We start from the raw sequence: 25366 nt of genomic DNA, 5'->3' as shown, positions 1-25366 counted from the left end.
CCCAGGACTTTTTTTTTTTTTTATTTTTATTTATGTTTGAAAGTCAGAGTTACACAGAGAGAGAAGGAGAGGTAGAGCCATAGAGATAGAGAGGTCTTCCATTCGCTGGTTCACTCCCCAAATGACCACAATGACCAGAGCTATGCAGATCATAAGCCAGGAGCCAGAAGCTTCCTCAAGTCGTCCCACATGGATGCTGGGGCCCAAGAAGTTGGACCATCTTCTACTGCTTTCCCAGGCAATAGCAGAGAGCTGGATTGAAGTGGAGCATCCAGGACTTGAACAAGTGCCCATATGGGATGTTGGCACTGCAGGTGGTGGCTTTACCCCCTATAGCACTGACCCCAGGACTTTTTTTTTTTTAAATGGGACACTTCTTACTCCTAATTCAGGCTCACTACTTGTTATCAGCCTCATTGTTTCATGATTTAATCTCGATAAGGTAAATGTGTCCAAGAATTTGCCCATTTTTCTGTTATATTTTTGTCATATAGTTGTTCATAGTAATCTTTAACAATCATTTATTTATTTGTATTAATTTGTAAAGGTGAACAAATTTCATATATCTCATTTACACAGAAATAGATTATTTTTTAAAAGATTTATTTATTTACTTGAATGAGTTACACGGAAAGAGGAGAGGCAGAGAGAGAGAGAGAGAGAGAGAGAGAGAGAGAGAGAGATTGATCGATCTTCCATCTGCTGGTTCACTCCCCTGATGGCCACAACAGCCGGAGCTGTGCTGATCAGAAGCCAGGAGCCAGGAGCTTCTTCCAGGTCTCCCACGTGGGTGCAGGGGCCCAAGGCTGCACCCAAGGACTTGGGCCATCTTCCACTGCTTTCCTAGGCCACAGTAGAGAGCTGTATTGGAAGTGGAGAAGCTGGGTCTTGAACTGGCACCCACATAGGATGCCAGCATTACAGGCAGTGACTTTACCTGCTGCGTCACAGTGCTGTCCCCAGACTGTTGATACTTCTCACCCCATACTCCTTTCTACCCATGCTGTCACCCTCTCTCCGCCTTTCATTCCCATTCCCTCCTTTAATTTTTACAAAGATTTTCTTTCAGTCTATTTTATACTCATAACGTTAACCCTACACTAAGTAAAGAATTCAATAAATAGTGAGAAGAAAAAAACACTGTTCCTCAACAGTAGAGACATGGGCCATAAACAATCATGGAATCTCAAAATGTCAATTTCACTCATATACATTTCATTTTTTTGGGTACTCTATTAGTTACCACAGATCAGGGAAAATGTGGTATTTGTTGTCTGGGCACTAGCTTATTTCATCAAGTATAATGGTTTCCAGTTGCATCCATTCTGTTGCAAGAGACATAATTTCATTCTTTTTTTGTGTGGCAGAATAGTAATCCATACTCTGTATATATCACAATTTCATTATCCAGTTATCAGTTGATGGACATCTGGGTTGATTCCACATCTTAACTATTGTGATTTGAGTTGCAGTAAACATGGGGGAACAGATCACTCTTTCATATGTTGAATTCATTTCGTTTGTGTAAATTCCAACGAGTGGGATGGCTGGGTCTTATGGTAGATCTGTTCTCCATACTGTCTTCCACAATGGCTTCACCAGTTTACATTCCTACCAACAGAGGGTTAGGATAGCTTTTTCCCTACATCCTGGCCAGCATTTATCATTTGTTGATTTCTGTGTGAGAGTCCTGCTAACTGGGGTGAGATGAAACCTCATTGTGGTTTTTATTTGCATTTCCCTAATGGCAAGAGATCCTTAGCATTTTTTCATGACTGTTGGCCATTTGAATTGACTCTTGAAAATGCCTATCCAAGGCCTTTGCCAAATTTCTTAACTGAATTTTTTTGTTATTGATTTTCTTGGGCTCTTTATAGATTCTGGATATTAATATTTTATCAGTTACATACTTTGCAAATACTTTCTCCAATTCTGTTAGTTGCATCTTGACTTTGTTATGTGTTTCCTTTGCAGTGCAGAAGCGTTTCAGTTTAATGTAATCCCATTTGTCTATTTTTGCTTTGATTGCCTGTGCTTTTGGGGTCTTTTCCAAGAAGTCTTTGCCTGTGCCAATGTCTTTACAGAATTTCCCTGAGTTTTTCTCTAGTAATCTGATGGGATCAGTTTGTAGGTTTAGATACTCAGTATATTTTGAGTTCATTTTTGTATATGGTGTAAGGTAGGGGTCTTAGTTTACAGTTTTGCATGTGTAGGTCCAGTTTTCCCACTGTTTGTTGAAGAGACTGTCCTTTCTCCAGGGATTGAGTTCAGCTCCTTTGTTGAAGATTTGTTAGTGTAGATGGGTGAATTGATTTCTGGAGTTTCTATTCTGTTGTATTTGTCTACGTATCTATTTTTGTTTCATTACCAGGTGTTCTGATTATAATTATTGCCATTTAGTATGTCTTGAAATCTGTTATTATGACACCTCCAAATTTGTTTTTGTTGTTTATGATTGTTTTAGCTACTTTGAGTCTCTTGGTTTCCATATGAATTTTTGCATCTTTTTTTCTTTTTCTTGATGTTAGAATGTCATTCGTGTTGTGATTGAGATCACATTGAATCTGTAAATGGCTTTCCATAGTATGGACATTTTGATGGTATTAATTCTTCCACTTCATGAACATGGAAGATTTTTCCTTTTTTTTTTTTTTTTGCATATTCTTCTAACTAGTTTTTCTTTAATATTTTATAAATTCATCATATAGATCATTTTCACCTGCTTGGTTAAATATATTCCAAATCATTTAAATTTTTGTAGCTATTGTTAATGGGACTAATCTTACAAGTTCTTTCTCAGCCATAGCATTTTCTGTGTATGCAAAAGTTGTTAATTTTTGTCTGTGAATTTTATATCCTGCAACTTTACCACACTCCAAGTTCCAGTAGTCTCTTAGTGTATTCTTCTGTTTCTTCTATTGATAGAATCATGTCATCTGTAAACAGGGATGATTTGACTTCCTCCTTTCCAATTTGTATCCCTTTGATTCCTTTTTCTTACCTAACAGCTCTGGCTAAACCTTCCATTACTATGTAAATAATAATGGTGATAGTGGGCATCCTTGTCTGGTTCCAGATGTTATTGGAAATACATGCAACTTTTTCCTATTTAATATGATGCTGGCTGTGAGTTTATCATAAATTGCCTTGATTGTGTTAAGGAGTGTTCCTTCTATACCCAATTTGCTTAAAGTTTTTATCATGAAAGATGTTTTATTTTATCTTATGTTTTCTCTACATCTATTGAGATAATCTTATGGGTTTATTCTTTAATTTATTAATATGATGTATCACATTTATTGATATGCATATGTTGAACCATCCCTGCATGCCAGGGATAAATGCAGTTTGTCCAGGTGAATGATCTTTCTGATGTGTTGTTGAATTTATTTAGCTAATTTTTTTTGTAGGACAGGATCTGTCACAGCCTCTACTGGTGTCAGATTGTGCCTTCTCCCTGCCAGTTGCTGGGCACCCTTGTTGGGGGGGTGGGGAGAAAGAAACGTGCTTTTCTGTTACTGAATTTGGCAGGTACCCTGCCTCCTGCTGGAGCTTCCGGCCCAAGTCAAAGACAGTGTGGCCCACAGGCTCTCCCTTGGGCAGTGTGACCACTGGCATGGGCTGCCACCCTCTGCTCTCACCTGCCTCTCCAAAGCTGGCGTCTCCTGCAGTTCCTGCTGCAGGGTCATGTGTGATGTTTCACTCGTTGCTGCTTGTCCACACCTTCCATGCTGTCCTTCTTCCTCCTGTAGAATTTCCATTGCAAGCTTCTCTCCAGCTCTCCCCTGGGAATGCACTTCCTTTGGTTTTCTTCTGCTGTTTTCTCCTTTCAAAATGAGCACACCCTTCCCCTATTAACCATCTTGGAATTCCTTGAGTATCTGTTTTAAAGTTCTAATGCCTCCCACTTCATCTCTGATTTTACTTATTTGAGTCTTCTCTTTGTTTCTTAGGATATCTAAGGGTTGCTCAGTTTGTTCATCTTTGGAGAACCAGCTATTCATTTCATTGATTTTTAAAATTATTTTTAGTCTTTATTTCTGCTTTGAGTTTTCTTTCTTTTCTTCTACTCATTTTGGGTTTGGTTGGTTTTCATGTCTTCTAGTTTCTTGAGTTACAGTGATGAGATATTTCTGCTTTGCCTGTGTAGATATTGACAGGTATAAACACCCCCTTAGTATTGCTTTTCCTGTATCTCATAGGTTTCTGGTATGCTTTCAATTTCATTTATCTAAACAAGTTTTAAAACTTCTTTCTTAATTGCTCCCTTGATCTGTTGGCTGTTGTAGGAGTGAGTAGTGTAATGTCTATTTATTTATGTAGTTTCAGAGTTTTTCTTGTTACAGATTTTTAGTGTTACTGCAGTGTCGCCAGAAAATATACTTGATCTATTTTAGTTTGCTGAGACTTGTGCTGTGACCTCTCTTGTGACCTGTGTTACATGTGTTGAGAATGTGTTTTCTGCAGTTGTTGGGTTACATTCTGTAGATGCCTGCTGGGTCTAGATGATCTGTGAGGCAGTTTCACGCTGCTGTTTCTTTGCTGATTTTCTGTCTGGATGATTTGTCCCTTTCTCATAGTGGAGTAGTTAGTGTCCCCTGTTGTTAAATGGTGTTCGAGATGGTTTCTCCCTTTATGAATCTAGTGGTCTGATGTTGGTTGCATATGTGTTTATAATTCTCATTTCCTCTTGCATGATTGCACCCTTTACCATTATGAATGCTTTTCCTTATCTGTCTTTAATGCTTTTGATTTAAAATCTGTTTTATGCAATGTTAGTGTAGCTGCTTCTGCTTCTTGTTGGGTTCCATTTACATAGAATATCTTATTCCATCCTTTAACTTTCATCCAGCCCTGTTCTCAAGGGTGGAGTGAACTTCTTGTAAGCAGCATAGAGCTTGGTCTTGTGATTTTATCTATTTGGTCACGCGTGTCTTTTATTGGAGAACTTATCAGTGTAGATGTCAGGTAATTAGATAAGTTCTTACTGCTGCCATTTTGATTGTGTTTTATTGTAAATCCTTTCCTTCTCTCTCTTTCCCTTTCCCTGTGTTATAATCTTGCTTTGTAGTTATTTTCTGTAATACTGTGTTTTATTACTTGGTTACTGGTTTTGGTAACACTATATTAGAGTTGCTTTATGGTGGCTGTGAGGGTTACAAAAAGCACCTTTTGACTATAACAGACTATTTTGAAATGATAGCAGCATGACACTGATTATAAAGATAGGAAAAGAAACAACAGAAATTAGTAAGATCAACATCTCTTCCTATGTTGCCTTTCTCTTAAGATATTAATGTAGTTTTTATTTTAAACTGATTTTATTCATTCTAAAGATATGAATAGTTTATGTACGAAGTTTACAGTATTAGAGCATTCTAATTTTATATAGTTATCAGTTTTTTACCTTCCAATATTTTGTTAGTATCTCTTTCCATTTGGAGAATTCCTTGAACTTTTCTCGTAAGACAGGTCTGGCAGATATAAATTCTCTAGACTTTGATTTGTCTGGGAAAGTCTTTCTTTCTTCTACATATCTGAAGAGTAGCTTTGCTGGGTACAGTATTCTTGACTGGAAGTTTTTTTCTTCAGTAATATCTCATCCTACTTCCTCCTGGCCTTTAAGGTTTCTGCTAACATGTCTGAAGTCAGGCAAACTGGGACCACTTTATTCTTTCTTTTATTTGAGAGTCATGTCTTTAAACTTGTAGAGTTTGATTACATCTTTTTTTTTTTTAAAGATTTGTATTTATTTATTTGAAAGGCAGAGTTACAGAAAGAGAGAGAGGTCTTCCATCCACTGTTTCACTCCCTAGATGGCTGCAATGGCTGGAGCTGCGCCAATCTGAAGCCAGGAGCCAGGAGTTTCTCCCAAGTCTTCCATGTGGGTACAGAGGCCCAAGGACTTGGGCCATCTTCTACTGCTTTCCCAGGCCATAGCAGAAAGCTGTATTGGAAGTGGAGCAGCCGGGACTCAAACTCTCACCAACATGGGATGTTGGCACTACAGCCAGCGGCTTAGCCAGCTACACCACAGTGCTGGGTCCTGATTCTTTGGTAGACTTGGTCAATGTGAATGACTGGTGACGGCCTCCTGAAACCAGATAGTTCCTTCTTTCTCTGCATTCCAGACATTTTCAGTTACTATCTCTTTGAATAAGCTTTCTACCTCTCTACCAATTGCTTGTTGCTTTAACATTTTTTTTTTATCTATTCTGGAGGATCTTCTCCTGCCTCAGTTATATCCTTGATATGTAATAATCCTTTCGCATATGTCACAAAGCTTCACCTACTTGCAAGGTATTTTCTGTTCTTAGTTTTTTGGTAAGCACTTTGTGCTTTTAAACAAATAGGTATTTTTCTAATGTACATTTTTCACAACCTTTTTAAAGGCCTCTCTCTCATATTTCACTTGTCAGCAAAACTGTGAAGGTAGAATGACCAGTCATCTTTTGGGTTGTTACCATTTCGCAAAAGAAAGGATAGGTTCCAAGATGCCTTGCCCAAGTCACATGGCTAAAAAGCACATAGGAGCTCTCCCGACCCACAGTGCAGTTCCACTGAGTCATGGTGCAGTAATCATAGAGGAATTTAGTGAGCACTGCTGTGTGGTAGGCACTGAAAATGTGACACAGAACGCAAGTCCATGTCTTTCAGAGTTTATTAAAGGAGGGAGAACCCCCACAGTTAGCAGAGGACCAGAGAAGCACTTCAAGGGGCGCTTTGAGATAGTGTGTAATATTCAGAGACCTCTGGCTCTGGCTCAGGTGTCACTTCCACAGCTGTAGGAGTAGAACTGGTTTTCCATCTTCTTTAGAAATCTGCTGACTTCCTTAGACCTTGGCCACTTAAAGCTGGAATTTGTATAGTTTGGTTGAAACTTACTCAGCTTGGAAAAGAACTGCTTTTGCCTCAGCTATGGAAAGATCTACCATCCTTGCTTTGGGGGTCTTCTGAAGAGCAGAACTTAACAAGGTTCACATTGCACAGCCAGTCCTGAGGATCTGTTCAGAACCTCCCCGGGTCGCGGCATCCTGCTCAACTGGGGCAGTCCCAACTGACTAGGATCATTGTCTCTAGTGGTTACTTTTACCATGGTATTTCTGTGGCCTGGGCACTGTCATTGTTACTTATTAGTTTGTTTTTTGTTATCAGCCACAAACAAACGTGAACATGTTTTATTTTTGCTCTGAAAGTTGGTTCTCAAACTTCCCTATCCAGAACTTTTATGAGAAGCACAAATAATTTAGTATAATTTTTAAGAATGATGAAAGACAAAACATGCTAAGATAGAGATTTTTAAAATTATTTTATTATTTTTATTTATTTGAGAGACAGAGTTCACCGCCCATAGTTCATTCCCCCAGATACGTGCAGTGACTGGAGCTGGAGCCAGAACACAATCTAGATCGACCGCATTGGTGGCAGGAACCCAGTTATTTGAGTCACCACCGGCTGCCTCCAAGGGTCAGCACTGGCAGAAAGCTGGAGTCAGGAGCCAGAGCCAGGAATGAGACCACAGGCCTATGATGTGGGGTGCAGGTGTCCCAACTGCTGGGCCAAACATCTGAAATACTGCTCTTTCACATCGTGGTTAAATGTATTTATAATATCTTGTAAGTTATGGACATTTGTAAGTCTTTTAGGATTTTACTGTTATGAATCTTGAAGGGCAGGTAACTGATGTCTTATCCCAATTTTCAGGTAAAGAAGATACTCCCTCATTACTTGGTCTCTGTGGGTCTCTAACATCAGTAGCAAGTTACAAGTCTCTAACAAGCCTAAAATCTAATGACTACCTTGCAAGTCCTACAACAGAGATGACAAGTCCAGGCTTAACTCCATCCTGAAAAACTATGGAAAGCCAAAGGTTTTTATGTTGTAAATGTTCAATTTACATAAGTTTGACTGCTGGGAAGACCTTTGAAATTTTATATTGTTCTGGTACATGTTGGGAATTCTGTTCTGTTGCTTAAGGTTCAGTCCACTACATGTAAACTTGAGTGAAAAACACAATGATGCTGTCATTTGTCATTTGAAAAATAGATTTCTCATTGAGGAAGCTTAAAAATGAGAAGGCTTTTCAAAATGTTCAAAGATCCTCCAAACCAATAATTCATTGCAAACTGTACATATTTACTCCTCAACTGATGTTTTATATACTTAAGTGTATCTTAGTGACCAGAGAATGAATTCAAGGTTTTATTCTAGATACTGTATGTATTTTCTTTGCTTCATTTTTCAGTGAGTAAATTTTCAGTTTATTAGCTTCATATTTTTATTAATTTCTTCTTAAGCCCTAATGTTTAAATGTCTTGTTTTCAGTATCTGGGGAAGGTTCTCAAGCTGTGTTTCACAGTGGCTTATTAAATTTTTCTTCAGCATTTATTATTTAGCACCAGCTTAACATTCCACATAACATTTTATAAATTTTGTAGGAATGCCTAAAAAGGCAATTATTAACTTAATTTACTAGGGCCATGGGGAAAGTATTTTATATGAATATGGGTAAGTTGAATAAACTTATCTTTGTTTTCCCAGGATTTTCTTAAGAGATTATCTACTAAAAATATGATCAAGTATGTCTCAAAAGTTGGAAACACTTCAAAATTAGAACGAATGTTTAAAAAGTATATTGGGAAGGATTTCAAGTTTGAGGATTTGAGAATCTTTTAAACAAAGATTAGTGGGTAATCACTATACTTAACAGTAAATTTTATACATCTGACATATAGTGCTTTTTCTTGTATGCAAGAATGGTGTCATGTATGTTTTACAGTTTCTATCACTCATCATGCCATCAACCCATTTAAACACTGATGCTAAAAATTCGTACACTTCTAAGGTAAATTTTTCTTCTTTTAATATATAGGATCTCCATTTTAAATCTTTCTGCAGTTTTTGAAACAGCTACATTTGTCCCTTAAAATTCTACCATATTGAAAGTGTATGAAATATATTTTCTATAGTAAGTAATATGAGGAAAACATGATTAGTTGTGCCAAAGAAGTTTTATACATTGTTTACATGAGGAGTTCACAGTTCTGATTGGGGACTTCATATGGTATTTTTTTTTTTAATTAATAAAATCCAGTCTTAGTAGTTTTCACATATAGAAGAATATTCACCCTAAAACAATGCATTTTATTGGGAAGGGGCAGGAAAAACTAAACATTCATTCTTTGCATTAGAAATTTAGGAGTCTGGTGGTTCTCTACAATATTTAGAGCCTAGTCTCATAATTTGGAATTTAAGATAACAAATAGTAACAAGGCCCATCTTACATATGACAGTCCAAACAGTGCCATTTCAAAGGAGGCTTGGAAACCACCCTGAAAATAAGTTGTCTTAGATATGTCAGAACATACTCAGAGCTTTATATCTGTAGTTTAAGACTTTAATATTTGTAGAAATGCAAATATTCTTGAGAAATGGTACCTTTAATCTGTTCTCAATCTGTATACATTGTTGTTAGTGAGGTATTCAAAGCACGTTTAACCAGCATGGGAGATGGAAGGAAGGAATACAGTGAGAACAATGGGAACTTGGGGAAGGAGTGAGGAAATAGACAATGAGAACTTCGAGAATTTTACACTGGCCTTGAGCACCACTGCTCTTTCCTAAGAATGATCAGAATATTTAAATGCTTTATTATTCAGAGTCCACTCTGAACATTTATGACATTTACGATCCTTTAGTAATTTGAAAATGTTAAATTTCTTCCATGCATTTTATAATGTAGAAGGAAATCCAAGATTGATATAACTTTTCAGATTTGTCCAACATACACAGTAACTTGTGTTCCTTAACATGCTACTAAGTGCATATTTAAACATGACATCTGAGGATCATTACTTTTCCTCCTTTCTGCAGCTCTTGGTGTGAAATTCATCTGCTACTGTGAAATTCAGGTTTCCACACAGTTCCTTTCACATTGGTTAGAGGTAGTTTGTTAGTGTTTGCATGAGGACACAGTGTATGTCTCATTCTTCAATTTTAGTGGTAATGTTTACTTTTCACAGTCTTCACCCCAAAAGAATGCTGAATTATATGCTAATATTTCCATGTTACTTGTTGCCTTGATGTACTATACTTGTTGCATGTATATTAAACATTTTGTACCATGCATTAGTGGTCTTATTTTTCCCTTGACAGAGTAACCTGATTCAAATGGTACAATGAATTTTTGTTACAACAAATGTGATAAATGCATATTATTCCACACCTAAAACACTAATATCAAAATGGAATTGTAGAAATCTTTATTTTGTATCAAATTGTTTCTTAAAAGTAGTTATAAGGCAGGTGTTTGGCCTGCCAGTTAAGCTGCCTACTTCCTATATTGGAATAGCTGGGTTCAATCCTTAGCTCTTGCTCCTGCTTCTAGCTTTCTACTGATGCAGAGTCTGGAGGCAGCCATGATGGCTCAAATAGCTGGGTCCCTGCCACTCACGTAGGAATTCTCAGGTGAACTCCTGGATTTACCCCAGTTCTAGCCCCTGCAGGCATGTGGGGAGTGGACCAACAGATCAGGACACTGTCTCTCAAATTAAAAAAGAAAAAAGTTTTACTTACTATATAATGATGTTTCAACAAGCGACAGACCATAACTCCCAATAGTGGTCCACCAAGATTATAATAGAGTGGAAAAATTCTTATTGCCGGAGCCAGTGCTATGGTGTATTGGGTAAAGCCACCGCCTGCAGTGCCAGCATCACATATGGGCACAGGTTCGAGTCCCGGCTGCTCTACTTCTGATCCAGCTCTCTGTTACAGCCTGGGAAAGCAGAAGATGGCCCAAGTCCTTGGACCCCTGCACCCACATGGGAGACCTGGAAGCTCTAGGCTCCTGGCTTTGGATCAGCGCAGCTCCAGCTGTTGCAGCCAGTTGGGGAGTGAACCAGCAGATGGAAGACCTCTCTCTCTCTTTCAAATAAATAAATCTTAAAAAAAATTCTTATTGCCTAGTTATATCAGAGCTGTCATAATGTCCCAGCTGTTGTAACATTGTGTCACAATACATTCCTCACATTGTGGTGAAGTTTGTGTAAATAAACCCATTATGCTGCTAGACATATGAAAGTATGGCATATATAATCATATACAGTAAATGACACCTAGTGATGACTGTGTCACTGGTTCATGCACACTGCAGGGTTAACTGTGAACCAGTATGCCATTATTAAGCTGGCAGCAGCCTCACACATCATGATTGCACTATCAGGCCACGCTGAGTGACCTATACTATTTCAATGTGGACATCATTGCCTAATGGCACATTTTTAACATGTGACTTTTACAGCTATGATGTAGAGCACACATCTATGTAGTACAGGTGCTGGCAATGACGCTGGTTTATTTATGTGATAGCCACTTTCATTTCTCACCTAGAAAACAGAAACGCTACCATATTCTTTGCACCTATTTGTGGGCCAAGGATGATGTCAGCATTAAATGAAATAATTTGTGTAACTTTTCCACGGGTAATTGCCAAATGCAAATCAGTATTTATTATGATTGGTGGAAAGTTAAAAAACAAGTAACCTGGTAAGTTTGAATTTAAGTCATTATTTTACATACAAGTTTTCAAATGGTTCTAACTGTGTCTTCAATTTACACCTTAATGAAAGCCCTTTGTGAAGTTGCTGTCCTTAGGTAAAATGGCAAGAGTCTGCTAAACTAATGTGTTGGATTACCTCTAAAATGTCACAAGGCTGTTTTAACCTTATGGATTTAAAATTTAATATCAGTTTACTTTATTCTGTAAGCAAAGCAGCTTCCACTTAGCTCTAGCATTTGTTCTTTTTAATTGCCAGGAAGATAAAATTAATCTTTGTCATTATGGTCCATTTTAGAAGTATATTTTAATACACACCTGAACTTTTAGATTTTTTTTTTAAAGATTTACCTTATTTATTAGAAAGACAGAGTTACAGAGAGGCAAAGAGAGATAGAGAGAGGTTTTCCATCCACTGGTCCACTCCCTAGATGTCCGCAACGGTCAGAGTGACGCTGATCCAGAGCCAGGAGCCAGGAGCTTCTTCCAGGTCTCCCACGCGAGTGCAGGTGCCCAAGGACTTGGGCCATCTTCTACTGCTTCTCCAGGCCATAGCAGAGAGCTGGATTGGAAGAGGAGCAGCTGGGACTCAAACCAGCGCCCATATGGGGTGCTGGCGCTTCAGGCCATAGATCGTTTTTAAATAGGTTACCTCTCAAGTCCTGTTTTCTCTATTTTGAGTTCTTTCCAAAACCAATCTGTTATACAGCTGTGCCAAAAAGTCGGTTTCCCATTGATGTCTTGTTCCTCCCAGGCATACCAAGTTTCTGACTGCATTTCAGATTTGATCTGCTGCTTTTCCACATAAACAAAACCAAGCCACACGGACTAAATTCCGTTGCCTTACTGACTCCCACCTTCCTGCATGTCTAACTGGACAGCCTGTCAGTCTTGGCTTTAGATTTCCAGACCACTGCTTCTCTGTCCCCAGGCTGAGTGAAGAGCTCCTCCTCAGATTTCCCATAATTCCCTTTACATACATCTCATTCCTCACTGTGAAACCTCCTGTGGCCAGTGACAATATCTGAAATGTCTTCAACAGCACTTTTTATATTGCCAGCAATGTAAAATTTTTCAATAAATGGTGACATATTAAGAAATAAAAGCAGTAGTTTCATATCTAAAAAATTCATTTTTGAAAACTCAAAATTGATAGACTATTTTTTCTCATATCATTAAAATTTCTGCCAAAGAAAAAAGGGTTTAAAGGAGTCAAATGCGGTTAAACACAGTGAATAGTTTTCCTAGAAGAAAAAAAAATTGATTTTAACACCATATATATTTTTTATTTTTATTTTTGAAGATTTATTTTTTTTTATTTCAAAGGCAGAGTTAGGCAGAAAGAGAGGGAGAGGGAGAGAGAGAGAGGGGTCCTCTATCTGCTGGCTCACTCCCCAATTGGCCGCCAACAGCTGGAGCTGTGCCGATTCGAAGCCAGGAGACAGGAGCTTCCTCCTGGTCTCCCACAGGGGTGCAGGGGCCCAAGCACTTGGGCCATCTTCTGCTTTCCCAGGCCATGGCAGAAAGCTGGATCAGAAGTGGAGCAGCAGGGATTTGAACTGGTGCCCATATGGGATGCCAGCACTGCAGGTGGCAGCTCCACCCACTATGCCACAGCACTGGCCCCATCCCATATGTATTTTTTTTTTAAAAAGTACATATTAAAGGTCACAGATATCTAATGCTTGAATATTCAAAATACTTCTTAAACATTTATATTTAGGTAATTAAATATATATGCTAGAAAAGATGACACTAATGTTAATAAGATAAACAGTTTCCCGTAGAAACATCCCATTACCAAGTACACTGGTATAAATATTGCAGTTCCCTCAACATACGTATTCAAAAGAGTGGGAAGCACTTCTGGCTGACAGTTAACTGCTGATCTGAAGTGAAATCTGGAAATATTCATCACTGTTACTGTGTTCCATTATCTTATAAGACAGTTTTGGGAGAACAATTTAATGTCATTCCATGCACTAAGTTTATATAAGTACTCATAAATGAGATTATGGGGCTGCATTGTGGCAGTGGGTTAAGCTGCCGCTCTGCAATGCCAGCACCCCCTATCAGAGGACCAGTTAGAGTCCCCGTGGCTCCACTTTCAATCCAGTTACTCGGTAATGGAAAAGCAGTTGAAAAGACCCAAGTACCTGGATCCCTGCCACCCCCTTGGGAGACCTGGATGGAATTCTAGGCTCCTGGCTTCAACCTGGACCAGCTCTGGTTGTTGATGTCATTTGGGGAGTGAACCAGTACATGGACGATCAGTCTGTCTCTGTGTCACTCTGCCTTTTGAATGAACAAATAAATTTTTATTTTTAAATTAGAGGTTATTATTAAGACAAACTGCTGAGATAATTTCTTCTCTTTTTTTTTTTTTTTTAAGATTTATTTGAAGGCAGAGTTCCAGAGAGAGGGAGAGAGATCTTCCCTCCTCTGGTTCAATCCCCAAATGGCCGCAGTGGCCTGGGCTGTGCCAGGCTGAACCAGGAGCCACGAGCTTCTTTCATTTCTTCTACATGGGCGCAGGGGCCCAAGCACTTGAGTCATGTTCTGCTGCTTTCCCAGGCGCACTATCAGGGAGCTGGACTGGAAGTGGAGCAGCCAGTGGCCCAACTCACTATGCCACAACGTAGGCTCTTAAGTAATTTCTAGCAAATTTTATTGATGCTGATATATTTTAATATATTAATGCTTCTTAGCTACTTACTATAGAGAAAGCTTCAGTTTAGCCATCTTTTCATCCAGATATATCGGATGTAGTATGTATTAGAAAAACTGTTAGTTAATTAGATCTATTTCATTCATAAAGAATTTTCCTTAAGGTACAGCATTGGGGATGGGGAAGATGGAAACCTTTTTGGTATTTATAGATGATATTTAAGTGTGTAAATGCTTTTGAAAAGCCTCATATGAAAATTTCCCGCCTTTTTCTACCAATCAGGTATAAAAATGAAGATAGTAAAACCAAAGTAAATTTAAAGATGGTAAACAGCAGTTTCAGAATTAACTTTAATATATATACACTATAGCATTATATAATGTTTCTGTATGAAAATATTTGCCTAGAAACAATATTTTAGGTAAGTAAAATATTTTTATGAAAATACAGAGGATCAGTAGTAGTTATATTTATATGGATTTGTACACTGCAAATTTAAGATAAATCAATGCAGGACAACATACACAGAAAAGGGTCTATACTAACAACACAGTTTACTTCTGTTGGAACATATAAACACTTTTCTACTATAATACAAAATGCATTGCTTCCCCTAGTGACACTAGAGAAGAGTTGTCACTGAAATATATTACTGTGTTTTAGGAGGGGGAATGTTTCACATTTGTTTAAAATACACAGAAAATGCAATAAAGTGCTCTTTCCTCCAGAATACAGAGCTGAGAGTATCAAACAGAAATATAAAAAAAATTTCTTGTCCTGCAATAGTATCTGTTTTGTTTTATTTCTACACATAAAGCTAATTACTTAGTCGTGTCTATGACTGAAAGCGATTTTCTTGAAGAAAACAGCTTTTTGGTTAGTCTTATGGTTTAACATACCAGTGTGAAATAGCATAAAATCCAGGATATTTTGAAAATATTTTTGACTGGTATGTATGAGTTTCCTTATCTGAAAGGCTTGGGACCAGAAATGTTTCAGACTTTTCAATCTCTGGATTTTGGAATATTATATATATAAAATGAACTATCTTGGGGAGAGGACCCAAATCTAAATGTGAAATTCATTTAGGATTCACATATATCTTGTACACATAGCCTAAAGGTAATTTTATGTGATATTTTCAGTGTGCTTGTGTTTTAACCATGAGGTCAGGTATAAAATCTTGCACTGGTGGGATCATATCTATACTCAAAAAGTTTTAGATTTTGACATTTTGGATTAGTTATGTTCAACCTATAATGACATCCATCTTGTTGGAACAAGTCAATAGAAATGACCTAGGGAACGCCATAAACAATGATATTCAGATTAAAAACAAGAGGTCCTTCAAGTACCCAAACAATTTATTTTTACTACCTAAATATAGTGTTTTCCACTGCATACTCAAGTTTGACTAAAGTAAACATTTAGTAACAAAAAAAAAAAATCCTTTCTTCTGCAAAACAGTAGATACACGTCTTTAGTTATCAAAAGTGGTAGGATCCATATCACATAAATGATTATATTTTGTTTTATAAACATAAAATAACCACATTTGTAATCAGAGAAATACTAATACATATAAAGCCTTAAACCAGTAACATGATTGAGAGTAAAAAAAAAAAAAAAAAAAAAAAAAACTCAGGCTTTTGATTTAAAGACAATGACAGGTAATATTTGGTAAGCATGACTGATGCTATTCAATGACTCCTTCTGTAATCTACTTGATTGAAATACACTATATCCATCATTCACACATAATCCAAAACAGCTGCTGTATCTGACCCATTCCCAGTACAATGAAATTATTCTAAAACATACAATGTTAAACTCTCAGATTGTTTTCAACGTGAGGAGTAATTTCCTTTTTCTTTAGAAGCATACTCAGTTTGTGATTTCTGGAATATCAAGTATCTCCAAAAACAGGAAAAAATTTATTTTTAAATTAGAATTATAATTTATAGGGAGATTTAAAAATTACTATTTTTTTAAATTCTAGGAGAGGAAGACAAAATCATTCTAAAGAAATGATTGTGAAAACAGTGCTTGCCTACGCGCATCCACCTCATCTGGCTGCGGTCGTTACCACCATGAAGCAGCATGACTAGTTCTGCCCTCCAGTGTTCTGTTTCTGGAAAAAGGCCTTTCCAAATTCGTATGTGCTGATCATAACTGCACAAGCAGGGGCAATTTTAATTAAGCGAGGTATCAGGCCTGAAAAGAGACAAGAAAAATAACAAATTTTACCTTATTTAAAAAAATTTATTTGGCCTTAGTCTGGTAATTAAATGATTTATAAAATTCTGTACCATAAACTGGTAGCAAACAATAGATGAAGTTGTTCACTTCTAACCTCTAACTTCAACTCCATTTTTATAGAAATGTTATATTTCTGATAGTAAACCAGTGTTATTTAACATTTTTAGGAAAAAATATTTAACATGGAATATAACCTGGAATTTCCTTTTGGATGTCTATGTTAGGTTATTGATCAGTGATTTGATAGAGTTAATATTTTTACCTGTAAATAATCCAGAAACTCCATTTTTAGCAACAATGTTCTTCATTATAACCCAGGTTGACATTTGTAAAGGCACAGAAACTAAATAAAGAAATAATACTATTATAAATCACAATTTAATAATTTTAAATAGATACTACAAATAAAGTGGTATTTTTAACCTCTGAAGGTATATGATTTCATTACAGCAACAGAATTATTTTCTGTATAAAGAGCTGTTTTCAATCTTATTTTTGACAATTGGAGTCATTAAAAAGAAAAAGTAGGAAAAGACTAAGTTTGAAGGCAGATAGCAACTGGACATCAGGGAGGACTACACAGAAAACTTCTCTTGAACTGGTAATTTTTTAAAGATTTACTTTACTTGAAAGGCAGAGAGAGTTACAGAGAGGCAGACGCAGAAGGGGGGGGTCTTTCTTCTGCTGTTTCACCCCACAAATGGCTGCAAAGGTTGGAGCTGAGCTGATCTAAATCCAGAAGCCAGGAGCTTCTTCCAGGTCTCCAATGTGGGTGTAGGGGCCCAAAAATTCAGGCCAACTTCCACTGCTTTCCCAGGTGCACTAGCAGGGAAGCTGGATCAGAAGTGGAGCAGCCGGGACTCGAACCGGCGCCCATATGGGATGCTGGTGCTGCAGGCTGGAGCTTTAACCTGCTGCGCCACAGCACCAGCCCCAGTAATATTTGTTTTTGAAGCTTGGTAGTATGACAGTATTCTACATTTTTTCTATGTCATTTAAATATGTTTCATAATAAAAATTTTAAAAGATGTACAGAAACCTTTATGGGGTATCTAAAAGATAAGTTCTGATAAGCATTTTTCATTTAAATGTTGTTGTACACAGTTTAAAAGAATCTTTTGCTCAAAAAGAGCTTCTCAGGGAAACAGCTCATTCTCCCCAATGGTGTCCTGCTGTGGGGAGCAACTTGGACTAGACTAAGTTACTGGAATTAAGACTTATTCTATGCATCTGCTCTCCCACAATATGGCGCTGGGAGAGGAGTAAACAACTTCTATGCAGCTGCCTCTCGCCAACTTGAGTGATGACCTGCAGGAGCTGATCCTGCTCCTGATTGGAGGAGAGCAGTGTACTCGGCGTGTGGGTAGCAGAGTTGGGATTGGTGGAAGAGGACTATAAAGGAGGAGAGAGACAACATGCACCAGGAACATCTAAAGGGAACATCCGGATAACATCTGAGCAGCCCCTGAGAAAGCCGGCCGGCGGTGTGCCGCTCCCCCGCGGAAGTGGGGAAAGTGGCTGGGGGAACCGCCCTTCCACGGAGGTGGAAGGATCGGCAGCCAACCCGGGAAGGACCAGCAGCAAACCCGGGGAGGGCCGAGCAGACAAAAGAACAGCGCAGGGTCTAGTGTCGTTCCTCCACGAAGAGGGGGAGCGACATCCTGCCTTATTACAATCTTTCTGAACAGATACACAAGTCAGGCAATAAATTACACCAGTGCTGCCTCCTCCAAAAGGCAGATTTTAGCTAATGGTACCTTCTCACTTATTTGCAGTCACTCAAATACCAAGAACTCAAACTGGTATCCACTTTAACAGGATGAACTTAATGAAAAGAGAATGATCAAAAAATTATCAACTAAATGGTCAGGTTCTAAAGTTTCAGCATTCAATAGCTATTTTCACAGGTAATAAGCAACTTCTTGCATAATAAACAGCTGTATTATTAAATATTTCAAAAATACAGAAAAGCATGAAATACGTTTACTATTCAAATTTACTAAACTGTGAAGACAATCACTCATATTCAATTTGAAACCCCCTATATATTCCTACCCAATCTTATTCTTCCTTTCTCCTCAGAGGAAACCACTTGGCCTTTTTTTTTTAATTTGCCACATGTATTTAAGTTTTTTATATCTGAATATATTTGTAAGTGATATATACTTCATCTTGATTATATAAATGGCATGGCAATATACATCTAAAGTATGCTTTTAGAAGAGTGAAGTGTGCCTCTTATTCATTTTAATTGGTATTTGGTATTGAATTTCATGGAATTACATGAGTTATCACGATTTACCTATTTTCTTGTCAAGAGACACTTAGGTGGTGTGTATATATATATATATATATATATCCTTCTGCCATTCTGTAATTCTGTCTTTAAAAAAAAAAAAACTAGGCTAATCCTCCGCCTGCGGCGCTGACACACCGGGTTCTAGTCCCGGTCGGGGCGCCGGTTCTGTTCCGGTCGCCCCTCTTCCAGTCCAGCTCTCTGCTGTGGCCCGGGAGTGCAGTGGAGGATGGCCCAAGTGCTTGGGCCCTGCAACCACATGGGAGACCAGGAGGAAGCACCTGGCTTCTAGCTTCGGATCAGTGCAGCACGCCGGCCGCAGTGTGCCAGCCGTGGCAGCCACTTGGAGGGTGAACCAATGGAAAAAGGAAGACCTTTCTCTATGTCTCTCTCTGTCTAATCCTGTCAAAAAAAAAAAAAAAAAAAAAAACCTTAAAAATTAAAAAAGCTGGGGCCAGGGCTGTGGCTTAGTGGGTAAAGCTGCTGCCTGTAGTGCTGGCATCCCACTTGGGCACCGGTTCGAGTCCTGGCTGCTCCACTTCTGATCCAGCTCTCTGCTGTCACCTGGGTTAGCAGCAGAAGACAGTCCAAGTCCTTGGGCCCCTATACCCACATGAGAGATCCAGAAGTTCTTGGCTCCTGGCTTTGGATTGGCCCAGATCCAGCTGTTGTGGCCATCTGGGGAGTGAACCAGCAGATGGAAGATTTCTGTCTCTCCCTCTGTAACTCTACTTCTTAAATCAATCAATATTTAAAAAAATTTAAAAATAAAAATAAAAAAGCTGGCACTAGATTAAATTTTTAACATATAAATGATGCATTTAGATATGAGGGAAAAGTTATCTTTATTATAGGACCTGGCACTTACTATATCCTAATGTGCTTCTAGATGTAGCCTCTTGAGTGGGTTATGTGCTCTCTGAGAGTCTGATGCTGTCTGATCTCTGTACCCAGCATGGTGCCTGGCAGTAGGCACTCAATCAGTAACTAATGGGTAAAACATGAAGAAGTGGTCTGAGTGGTTTGATAGATCAGATTCTTACATGGATCTCACCATCACTCTGTGTGCAACACTTCATACTTTGTTTTTGGCTTAGAGGTAAGGGATTTGGTATAGCTAAGCTGTGGGATGGAGGAACACACTTTTAAATGGATCTGGGTTACTTAGGTGGGGATAAATAATGTATAACACAAATCATGGAACTGATTATGGGCTGTTTTATCACAAGTTATAGAAATAGTTCGTAACTTAAATAAGTCTTGATAAAAAACCTTTGCAGAGTAATTTGTAGAGGTCTACAGTTGAAGTTTCTTTCAACATTGTAATTTTGCTTTCTATTCAAAATACTGATGTCACAGGTTAGAACAATTAATTTACATTGTAATAGGTTACCATGACAGTTACATAACACAATTTTTTTTCTTTAAAGACTTAATTATCTACTTGAAAATCAGTGTTACGGGGTGGGGGAGGGAGGGAGGGAGACAGAGAGAGGGAGGGAGGGGAGGGAGGGAGGGGGCTTCCATCCACTGGTTCTGTGCTACAACACCAGTCCCATAACACGATTTTGTAATAGGTGATTTCCTAATAGTTTGCCATACTTTCTACAGAGAAAAATGTGGACAGGGGAGTCTATAAAAGTAGATTTTTTTCCTAGAAAAAGTTAGAGGACAAAAAGATGTAAAAATAGATAATAGGTAGAAAAGACAGGGAGTTAAAAACACAAAAAAATAACGGAATATATACATACTAACAAAAAGCATATTAAGAGAAAAAAAAGTTTCCCAGTAATTTCCCATTCTTTATCCTGACTTGTTTAATTTTATTTTATTGGTTTATTTGAAATACTCAGAAAAAAGGTGGAAATTTGAAACAGATTGGAAAACAAACTGTAGGAAAAATACCATAAACCACCTCAACCTTTGAGTGACAAAGATAACATTCTTCTGGGAGGGGAAATACTCAGCCCAGTCCCACATCAGAGTGCCTTGCTTCCATTCATGGCTCCAGCTCCCTGCTTCCCACTGACGCAGACTCTGGGAGGTACCAATGGCCCAAGTAATCTGAATCCCTACCATCTACACTGGAGACCTGGCTCCCGCCCAGCCTAACCCTAGATGCTACAGCCGTTTGGGTAGTGAAGCAGTGGATGGCAGCATTCACCCTCTGTTTCTCAAATTAATAAGAAAAGAAAGATGATTCATCTTTTTTTTTTAAAAAGATTTATTTATTTATTTATTTATTTATTTGAAAGGCAGAGTTCAAGAGAGAGACAGAGAGAGGTCTTCCATCTGCTGGTTCACTCCTCAAATGTCTGCAATGGCCGGAGCTGTGCTGATCCAAAGCCAAGAGCCAGGAGCTTCCTTCAGGTCTCACGTAGGGGTGCAAAGGCCCAAGTACTTGGGCCATCCTCTACTCTTTTCCAGAGTCTTCCACATCAGCAGGAGCTAGGTCAGAAGCGGAGCAGCCAGGAGTGGAACTGGCATCATATGGGATGCTAGCACTGCAGGCAGCAGCTTTACCTACTCACTGCGCCACAGCACCGGCCCCGAATTATCTTTAAGTAGATATGAGACTTAACTGATGAGTGAATCCACGGATGGAAGATTGCTCTTGCTCTCTCTCTGTCATTCTGCCTTTCAAGTAAATTTAAATAAATCTTTAAAGAAAAATTAGACCTTAAGATCTCAATTTTTGGGGGACTTAGAGTAAATTTTCTGGGTATTCCATTCTAATGGTATACATTTATTAGTTTCATTAAAGAAGAAAAAAAAAAACAAAAATGGTGGAAAAACAACAATGGCACTTTAAATATAATTAAACTTACTTTTATGAGTTTCATACGTCCAAAGCTGTGTCTGCTTTTGTGTTTTTACCACATCAAATGGTAAGGTTGCAATAGCTGCAAACTATCAGAAAGAAATACTGGTTACTTTAAATCTACCTTTTGATTTTCCCTAAAAGATTTTTATATTCTTATAATTAGCATATTACTTAGCAAGAATATAAATCATAACCAAACTAAACTTTAAATAAAACCAGATACATTTACATAAAATTTTCTTTAAAGAAAGCTGATACGTGTCTTATGTGTTTCTCACAAGACCTGGAGTAAAGGGTCTCAGGAAAAGTCCCCTTCCTTTCCGAGGTCACACAGCTACTAGCAGAGGCAGAATTCCATGCAGAGCTCTGTGGCTCCCAAACCAGCGCTCACCGTTTCTGATGCTCTCGTGCTGCATCGTTCCCTTATTTCACATAAAGGTAAAGTATGTATTTTAAAGCAGAAACTCAAGTAGCTCGTAAGCATTTAAAATTTCCCAGCAAATTTATGTTTTAACAATAAATATAATTTGAAAATTGAACAAATAAAGCAAATACACTTTGAACTTTCAGTTCTATATTCTTTATATGGGTTCTGACACGTTTATCAAATGTAGTTAAAATGCTTCACAAATCAAATTTAAAAATTTCTCAAAACAATTCATGTTACAATTATTGCCACAATGCCTTAATTAAGGGAGGATTTTTTTATAAGACTCATTTATTTATTTGAAAGCCAGAGTTACGTGGCTGGGGAGGACGACATCTTCCATCTGCTGGTTTACTCCCACAATGGTCACACTGGCAGGGGCTGCGCCAGGTCAAAGCCAGGAGCCTGGTGCTCCATCCAGGTCTCCCACTTAGGTAGCAGTGGCCCAAGCACTCAGGCCAATCCTCCACCATCTTCCTAGGAACATTAGCAGCAAGCTGGATAAGAAGTGGAGCACTGGAGACTTAACCCACTGTACCACAAGGCTGGCCCCAGAGAGGATTTTTTTTTTTAACTGTTTTATTTGTTTACTTCAGAGGTAGAGTTAGAGACAGTGAGAGGGAGACACAGAGAGAAAGGTCTTTCAGCTGCTCGTTCACTCCCCAAATGTCCACAACAGCTGGAGCTGAGCCGATCTGAAGCCAGGAGCCAGGAGCTTCTTCCCAGTTTCTCAAGCAGGTGCAGGGGCCCAAGCACTTGGGCCATCTTCTACTGCTTTCCCAGGCCATAGCAGAGAGCTGGATCGGAATAGGAGCAGCCAGGACTAGAACCAGTGCTGGCGCCGCAGGCGGAGGATTAACCTATTGCGCCACAGCACTGGCCCAGTGAGGATTTTTAAAAAGAATAATTAAATACTTTTAAGAATGTTCTCACAGGGGTGCTGTGGTGCAGCGGATTAAAGCCCTGGCCTGAAGCGTCGGCATCCCATATGGGCGCCGGTTCTAGTCCCGGCTGCTCCTCTTCTGATCCAGCTCTCTGCTATGGCCTGGGAAAGCAATAGAAGATGGCCCAAGTGCTTGGGCCCCTGCACCACATTGGAGACCTGGAAGAAGCTCCTGACTCCTGGCTTTGGATCAGCACAGCTCTGGCCGTTGCGGCCAATTGGAGAGTAAACCAGCAGATGGAAGATATTTCTCTCTGTCTCTACCTTTCTCTGTAACTTTCAAATAAATAAATCTTAAAAAAAACAAACAAACAAAAAAAAAGACACAAATGTTCTCACAATATTTGACACAATAGCCATGCAAAGTAAAACTTGGTGTTTGTTTTTCTTTTTGCTTCCCAACTCACACTTGGCCAATATGCTCATAAAATGCCCCTTAAAATCATTTATATTTTTTATCACCCAATTTGTTGAAGTTCTTGAAATTAGGTTCAAAGATCTCAGGTAAGATAAAAATCAATTACTGTTTCTTCATCTCCACAAACTACCATGTAAAAGGAAAACTACTATGTTATTTAAGCCTCTTTGACACTTTCCAAAATGATGTAGATTGTATTGTTCTGTTTTCTGACAGAAAGCTTCAAAACTATATTCATGTGCTTTTTTGTTGCAGAAACACATCTTTATTTGAAAACAATCAGAGGTTAGCAACAATTTCTTGATCATTTAAAAAATCATTAAAAAAATAATTTTTCTCAGGTAGCTCTCTGGCACAGCATTAAGATGCTACGTGGGACACCAGCATCCCTTACTAGAGTGCTTGGGTTCAAATCGCCGCTCCATTCCCAATTCCAGCTTCCTGCTAATCAGACACCCTGGGAGGCAGCAGGTGATTGTTCGAGTAGTTGGCTCTTTACCACCCATGCGGGTGACCCCGGTTGAGATCCTGGCTCCTGGCTTCAGTCTGGCCCAGTCTGGACTGTTGCTGGCATTTGGGGAATGAACCAGAGGACAGGAGATCTTTCTCCATCCCTACTTCAACAACACTGACTCTCTCTGCCTTGCACATAAAATTAAAAAAAAAAAACAAAAACCTGTAAAAATATTTTTGTAGAAATAATAAAATAGAGAATTTCCCTTCATGTCTCAATAAAGTTGGTAAAACATCCCAAAGCCATTATTCAATAATGCTAATTGCGATTTTGACTCAAAAGGCTCTATGCCTCTAGGCTTAATTTGTTAGATTGTAGGCAAATACACATATCTAAGTTTTGAACTCCATTTCCATGGCTTCCTAACTAGGTTTTCTTATATATTATTCCAGTATTTCTCTTCAGGTCTCCATCACTTCACCTCTGCCCCTTTCCTCTTGTTTCTATGGAGTACCAATTTGTCAGTGTCTCATTGTTACATTACCACAAATTCATTTTGGAAGAAAACCCTTATACTAAGGTAACAATGATGTGAATCTCCCGAAAGGAAGTGCACTACATGACTTTCCATTATATAGAGGGCTGCGAAAAGGTGAGCTCTTTAGCACCTAAAAATGGCCATTTGAGATTGCTCCCTCTGACTGTAATTTTTGTTAAAATTCTTTTAAGTACTTAGCCAAAATGTTCTTCAAGAAACGTGAATTAACAGTGGAAGATGGAAGTGTTTTTTTCAATATGACTTTACTTTTGGGCTGATACTCCATGAAATATTACCTAATTATATTTACTGGCATTTACTGAACTTATATATTACCAAATATTCTATACATATTAATGCATTAAAGTATTACAATTATCACAACTGTAACATCTAAAAAAAACCTAAAAGTTTTTTGAAAAATATAATTATTTTAATATAATAAAAAATAAACACAAAGTACATTTTAAACTATTGTAATGGTTAATTTATGTTCCTAAATTAGGATGGCAAGTACCAAGAAAATTCTAAAAGCAGTATAATCCAAAAGTATTATCTTAATATATCTTAAATATCAATAATATTTTGTCCTGACATAACTATTATTTTTCTGAATTTTTAATTAGAAAAGAACAAACTTACAGAACCAGACAATGCCCCTGAAGTAAAGTTGATCATAAATGTTGGTTCATATAAGCCAGACTTCTCACACAACCATTTCTTTAAAATTTCATAGTTATACCAGTACATTGCTATAAAAACAGAACATGAAATGAGCACATATTTAGAAACAGAATGGTAATGTTTAAGAAGATATTTATAGGGGTTATACATTAAAGGAACAGAGAACGTCTAATCTTGAAACACCTTGCTTTCTGCCTGGATACCTATACCAGGCATAATTTTTAAAAAGGAGGAGGGGGCACAAAATTCTCAGGGATATTCTAGCAGTTTTATAATCCCAAAACTTGATGAACATACA

The 25366-nt window shown here is 38.1% G+C and overlaps 2 protein-coding genes across 11 annotated transcripts in view; one reads left to right on the top strand and one right to left on the bottom strand.

Annotated features, from left to right (window-relative positions):
• Positions 1–8209, top strand: part of RUNDC3B (RUN domain containing 3B) — a 173409-nt gene extending 165200 nt beyond the window's left edge. For 3 of the 6 annotated variants that reach the window (XM_002713833.6, XM_017344326.4, XM_051853374.3), the window contains one exon: positions 7705–7984. In XM_002713833.6, the coding sequence (XP_002713879.1) occupies positions 7705–7850 (146 nt within the window). In that variant the 3' untranslated portion in view covers positions 7851–7984. Of the gene's footprint in view, positions 1–7704 lie in introns of all 6 variants that reach the window. The other 3 variants (XM_051853372.3, XM_008261795.4, XM_002713831.6) reach the window with 2 other exon arrangements.
• Positions 8210–14561: 6352 nt separating this feature from the next.
• Positions 14562–25366, bottom strand: part of SLC25A40 (solute carrier family 25 member 40) — a 38953-nt gene continuing 28148 nt past the window's right edge. For 3 of the 5 annotated variants that reach the window (XM_051853376.3, XM_089315853.1, XM_089315851.1), the window contains 4 exons: positions 25027–25136; positions 21609–21690; positions 16747–16845; positions 15572–16439 (listed from right to left, as the gene is read on the bottom strand). In XM_051853376.3, the coding sequence (XP_051709336.3) occupies positions 16330–16439; positions 16747–16845; positions 21609–21690; positions 25027–25136 (401 nt within the window). In that variant the 3' untranslated portion in view covers positions 15572–16329. Of the gene's footprint in view, positions 16440–16746; positions 16846–21608; positions 21691–25026; positions 25137–25366 lie in introns of all 5 variants that reach the window. The other 2 variants (XM_051853377.3, XM_089315854.1) reach the window with 1 other exon arrangement.

The sequence above is a fragment of the Oryctolagus cuniculus genome, chromosome 16 (assembly GCF_051225735.1).
Source record: "Oryctolagus cuniculus isolate XC-2025 breed Fujian yellow rabbit chromosome 16, ASM5122573v1, whole genome shotgun sequence".
Lineage (NCBI taxonomy): Eukaryota > Metazoa > Chordata > Mammalia > Lagomorpha > Leporidae > Oryctolagus > Oryctolagus cuniculus.
The sequence above is the reverse complement of the archived record's forward strand: the minus strand, read 5'-3'. Positions and strand labels throughout refer to the sequence as shown.